Source organism: Tarenaya hassleriana, unplaced genomic scaffold, assembly GCF_000463585.1.
Source record: "Tarenaya hassleriana unplaced genomic scaffold, ASM46358v1 Cleome5, whole genome shotgun sequence".
NCBI lineage: Eukaryota > Viridiplantae > Streptophyta > Magnoliopsida > Brassicales > Cleomaceae > Tarenaya > Tarenaya hassleriana.
In genome coordinates this window covers 6,098,517-6,103,620 of record NW_010967707.1, presented here as the reverse complement: position 1 = coordinate 6,103,620, position 5,104 = coordinate 6,098,517, and the positions used below count along the sequence as shown (strand labels likewise).

The 5,104-nt window shown below is 37.6% G+C and overlaps 2 protein-coding genes and 1 long non-coding RNA gene across 3 annotated transcripts in view; 2 read left to right on the top strand and 1 right to left on the bottom strand.

Moving 5' to 3' along the window:
* The first annotated feature begins 6 nt into the window (after nucleotides 1-6).
* On the top strand, nucleotides 7-1,585 carry LOC104827299. The gene is made up of 3 exons (XR_773902.2): nucleotides 7-162; nucleotides 1,161-1,206; nucleotides 1,355-1,585. It is a non-coding gene; the product is annotated as an uncharacterized LOC104827299 (long non-coding RNA).
* A 225-nt stretch (nucleotides 1,586-1,810) lies between these two features.
* On the bottom strand, nucleotides 1,811-3,166 carry LOC104827298 (caffeoylshikimate esterase-like). The gene has a single exon (XM_010560452.1). It carries the CDS (start codon nucleotides 2,974-2,976, stop codon nucleotides 2,011-2,013), a length of 966 nt encoding a protein of 321 aa, XP_010558754.1. The 5' UTR covers nucleotides 2,977-3,166; the 3' UTR covers nucleotides 1,811-2,010.
* A 1,611-nt stretch (nucleotides 3,167-4,777) lies between these two features.
* LOC104827297 (V-type proton ATPase subunit G 1-like) overlaps nucleotides 4,778-5,104 on the top strand; it is a 2,922-nt gene continuing 2,595 nt past the window's right edge. Inside the window, exon 1 of the mRNA XM_010560449.1 lies at nucleotides 4,778-4,872. The gene's annotated coding sequence lies outside the window, so the exon portion shown is untranslated. The remainder of the gene's footprint in view (nucleotides 4,873-5,104) is intronic.

Here is a 5,104-nt window from a genome sequence, read left to right as displayed (position 1 = left end):
GGACCGACAGTTCGAAGCAAAACCAGAGTAATCGGCAGAAACTCCTCGGCGGAGAAGAAGGAGACGAATCAGCCGATCTCAAATCTCAATCTACTTTCTCTATTGTTTGCTGGGATGTTCTCTTGATTCTCTCTTGTTGTTACTGCTGTTTCTGCTGCGGAGGTAAAATTCTTCTCGAAAAGTTTACACACGAACTTTATCTCGCTCTGAATTCCGATTCATTATACTTTTCGTCTTGTGAGCTTGATCGCTGGATTTCCTTGCGTTTTTTTTTTCGTAATACTCTGCTTCGTTGCTTGCTTAATCGGGTTTCAGATATCTTCTCGTCTTGTGAGCCTAACTGTTTGATTTCGTTTCATTTCGTCGTAATCAGATTTTACTCTCCCTTTTGATTTGCAGTGGGGTTTTTAATCCCGAAATATGCTCCATTTCTAGATTCTTTCGCTCCGTGCGCTTAACTGTTCGATTTCGCTGCGTTTCGCCAGAAATCTGCTGTTTCATTGCTAGCTTAATCAGCATTTGCTTCCCTTCTTGCATTCGGGGTGCGATTTGATTGTTGCCACATGATTTGAGCTCTGGGTTTGAACCAAACTGGTGATTACATCTGCTTAGCCGCAAGAGTTTGAATCGTAGGTTTTGTCCGATTCTGGTTCGCTGACAGCTTTGGGTATAAGTTTCGGTGACCTAAAGTTGAGAATCCATCTTACAAATGTTTGATTATTTTATGGAGGGTTTCCCCTGATTTCGGTGTTAATGCTCTCTGTTGCTTGAGCTGGTTTTTCTCAAGAGAATCACTATCAGCTCCAGAACTTCAATCATACCATGAAACAATCGTGGTTTCAACATCAATCCTAGATTGGGAAAGAATCACTGCATCGTGTTCGATTAGATTACGCATGATCTGTCGATAACTTGGAACATATGCTGCTTGAAATTTTGTTGATTTTAATTGTTCTTTTCAAGTATGATACAATAGCTTCCAATGCCATCTCGTTCAATGTTCAATGAGATTTACATCATTGTCGACCACATGGAAGAACCTTCTGCTGCTCCTTGAATCTTGGTTATTCCAGTCTCATTTTGCTCCCTTTGTTTCTCGAAATCGGTAATTTATCTATGAGTCTGATGACCTAATGGAGCAAGCTTGTTCACGTTTTCAGGTTGCATTGATCATGAAGAAGATTGATGGGGCCCAAACAATCCATGGTAATACTCTTACAGTTTTTCGACACCCTCTGTCTATGAATGGGATCATCTGTATCTATGCGTTGTATCTTTCGTACAAGTGAATCTATTACAGGAAATCAAGATAGTTTCATTTAAAAATCATATCCTGTTTTCACTGTCACTGAAGGTTCTGAAAACCCAGATTGTGCCAATCAGTTGTTGAAGAAGAAGAAGAAGACCCGCCGGTTGACAAAAGACAAGGTTGTGTAAAGAAAAAGATAAAAGTTGTCACACCCTTTCATCCTCTAATTAATATGATTTGATTTAGTTAATTTGATTTTTACATTAAAATAAGTGTAAAAGCTTTTATACATAGAAATCATAATCGTTTAATCCATTAGTTATGGTCTTTGATATATTTTTTGAGATTTTGAAGATTTCTGTTGCATATACAAGTTTTATTTTTTTTTCACCTAGAAATAAAATAGAAAACTTTTAAACTCTTACATCTTCCGTATGACTAACATTTCCCATATGACTAAGAGAGAATATGATACCATAACTTTTAGATTAATTACTAAATTTAAAATAAGGACTTCAACAAATTTTCAAATTAATACTGAATTTGTAACAAATTTTTATATAAAAACTAAACTATCGAACTTTTATTAAATTACATTCAAAGTAGTCTAGTATTAAGAGGTTAACACAATAGAGACATCAACTAGTGTTAAAAATAATATATATATATATACGCACACAAATACGTATATACGTACGCGTTTGATTATACGCCACGTGACACGTTTTAATTGGACAAAGGCAAATTCACCTTTATCTCTCTCAGCCTCGCGGTGAGGCTCGGTTCTTGAGCCATTCCACCACATCCCCAAAAACCAAATCGACGTTCTCCTCCGATTCTCCGACAAGTAAATGCCACATCCCAGGGTAGATCGTCACCGTCTTATCCTCGCTCTTCGCTCTCCGGTGAAGCTCCTCCACGCGCCTCACCTCGCATACGGCGTCGTCTCCGCCGTGAACGATCATCATCGGGATCTCCACCTCCTCGAACCTCCCCTTCAGATCTTCGCACACGCGCAGGAGCTCGTACGCCGTGCCGGCGCGTGGCATACTCACCGTCCTCCTCGGGTTTGCGAGCGCGAGCTTCGTCTTCCATGGCTCCTTGAAGCATATGTCGATCAGGCGTCGGCGAGTGGGAACCACGCGCCAGGTAGGGATGAAATTGACGATCGCTGAGAGAACTGTCTCTAACGGCCATGGAGGTTTGAACCTGTCGCTGATCTCACACATTGCTCCACTGAGGACGAGACCGTCCCAGCGAGATTTCTCTTTGATCGCGATGTAGAGCGCGATTGCACCGCCGAGGGACTCTCCGTAGAGGAAGCACGGCAGGTCCGGCGGCGCGTGGAGTTCACGGAAGCTCTGGAAGAAGGAGATGCAGTCGTCGACGACGGGGTTGATGTCGGGGACGTAACCGGTGAGGCCGTCGGAGAAGCCATGGCCCTGGAGGTCGATTGCGACGGTGATGAAGCCAGATTCGGCGAAGAGGATGGATGTGAGCTCCACGAACCAGCTGGACTCGAAGGTGAAGCCATGGAGGACGGCGACAAGGCCGATTGGGCGGGAAGGAGAGCGAGGAGTCCACCACTGGGTGAAAAGCTTGAGACCGCGAGAGTTGGTGATGAAGTCGGAGGAGTGGCTGACGCCATGGCGGTCGTAGAATTCTTCGGCGGAGAGATCGCCGAAGGGGCTCTTCTCGTTCGCCTCCGACACCGGATGTAACCCCATTTCTTTCCTCTTTTTTTTTTCAACACTCAATCAATGTTTTTTTTTGTGTGTAACCAACTCTTCGGAACAAGTTGCAGAATGTACTAAAAGGCGACCATGTAGTTTGTGTTTTATATTAAAATTCTCTTTTAAAACTATTTTTTCAAAATACCAAAAGTATTTTTTGTTTTGGCTGAAGAAACATAAGACTACGGAGTCTTGTGTATTTTTTTAAATATACCATCACAAGAATTGTAAAACAATACTAATTTATACCAATTCGAATCTAATAAATAGATTTATATATATATATATATATATATACAATAATCCTTAATAGTACAAGAACTGGTTACGTCGGACCCACCCAAAGATACAGATGTTTGGGTTCTTGTCATGTTATACTGACCTGAACACATGGGCGAATGCACAAGTAATAAATGGCCCATCGAAATTTTAAAATATCTAGATTTTTAACTGATTTTTTTTTTTTGTATTCTGATAAATAAAATAAACCATTAAAAACCGAAAAATGCAGCTTTTAGCTCCACCCCAAATTACACATAAATGTGAAAATTCGTTGAGTAATCTATTCAATAATATGCATCTAAACACTGTCAGGGAAAATTACACATAAATATGTGAATTATGAGTACTCTAGTCAAACTAAAATGTTATTAGGCAAAATCCTACATAACATCATGACTTTTTTTTTTTTACTTTGACATCTGTAAAAAAAACTTTGAATATCCTTAAAAAATAATTTAAAAAATTGTAATCCATTTCCAAATTAAACATAAATGTATGATATCCTACCAAATTTTATCAACTGCTAACTAAAACATAAATGTCGGAGACAAAAAAAAACGAAAACATAAATGCCATTGATTTCCAAATTAAATGGTAACCGCCAGAAACTGTTGGCACGAAGTCTAACGTATCAAATTGGAATTTTGACAAGTTTACCATGTCAATGTCACCCCCAAAAAAAAAAATATTTAAAAAACAAATTTAAAGAAAAACATATGTATGCATATACACACACGTATACACAAAATCATACATACATACATGCATAAACGCCTACATGCATACATATTTGTATTTTTATATATACATGTCCAAAATTAAAAGAAACAAATTTTACAAAGACACGCACATATATATACATATATACACAAAATCAAATGCATGTATACAGAATCACATACATAATGTATGCATATATTCGTACAAATATATATTTGTATATATACCTAGACGCGTGCATATTATATACACACATATACTGATACATATCATATATACACCATCATTATGAACACACGCGACGCTCGCGCGCACATATATATATAATTATAGTCATATGTATACTAAACATGTGAATATATAATATGTATGTATATGATTATTTAATACGAGTGTATGCATAATGTATATATTTATATATACGTATGTGAATTTGTATATATGCGCGCTTTTGTATATATGCATAGACGAAGGTACATGTAACTATATGTAAAATTATGCACCAAATTATTAAATGTCCCTTATAAAATAAATTTGCCCATAATAAAATTAATTTTACCCCCAATTACATATATTTTTTTTAAAAATCCGCATGTATATATATTTCTTTAAAATTTTGGTTTTTGTTATTCTTTTTGAATTTTACGACACGTGACGTTGTGATTTTTAGCTCTGAAATTACTGTTTTAATTTTACACACAGGATAAAACAGGGGCCTCTTCTCAATAAATAGAAAATATGGGGCTAATACAGATATTAGAACAAATACAGGTACTTAGATGATATTACCCAAAATATTCGTTCTGGCTAAAATAATACAGCGTTTCGACAACAGCCCGCATTGTCGCTGAAATCTCGAAGACCCTGACCACTAATCGGATCCACGAGGTAAGACCTTCCTCCTCCGATTTCTCTGTCTTTGATCTAAGATCTCTGTTGCTTTGACCAGTGAAATCGAGATCTCTTTCTTTTACTAATGCCAAACTGAAGATCTGGGTGTTCTGATCGAATTTGGAATATAGATCTTACATGTTTTAGTCGATGGATTTCTGTTTGAATGTTTCGATCATTGATTTTTTCCCTTAGATTTTGGGTGATTGTGCCGTAGTGAAACCAGTTT

Excerpts from the sequence above, each read along its gene's own strand:
- LOC104827298 (XM_010560452.1), bottom strand. The coding sequence starts at position 2,976 with ATGGGGTTACATCCGGTGTCGGAGGCGAACGAGAAGAGCCCCTTCGGC.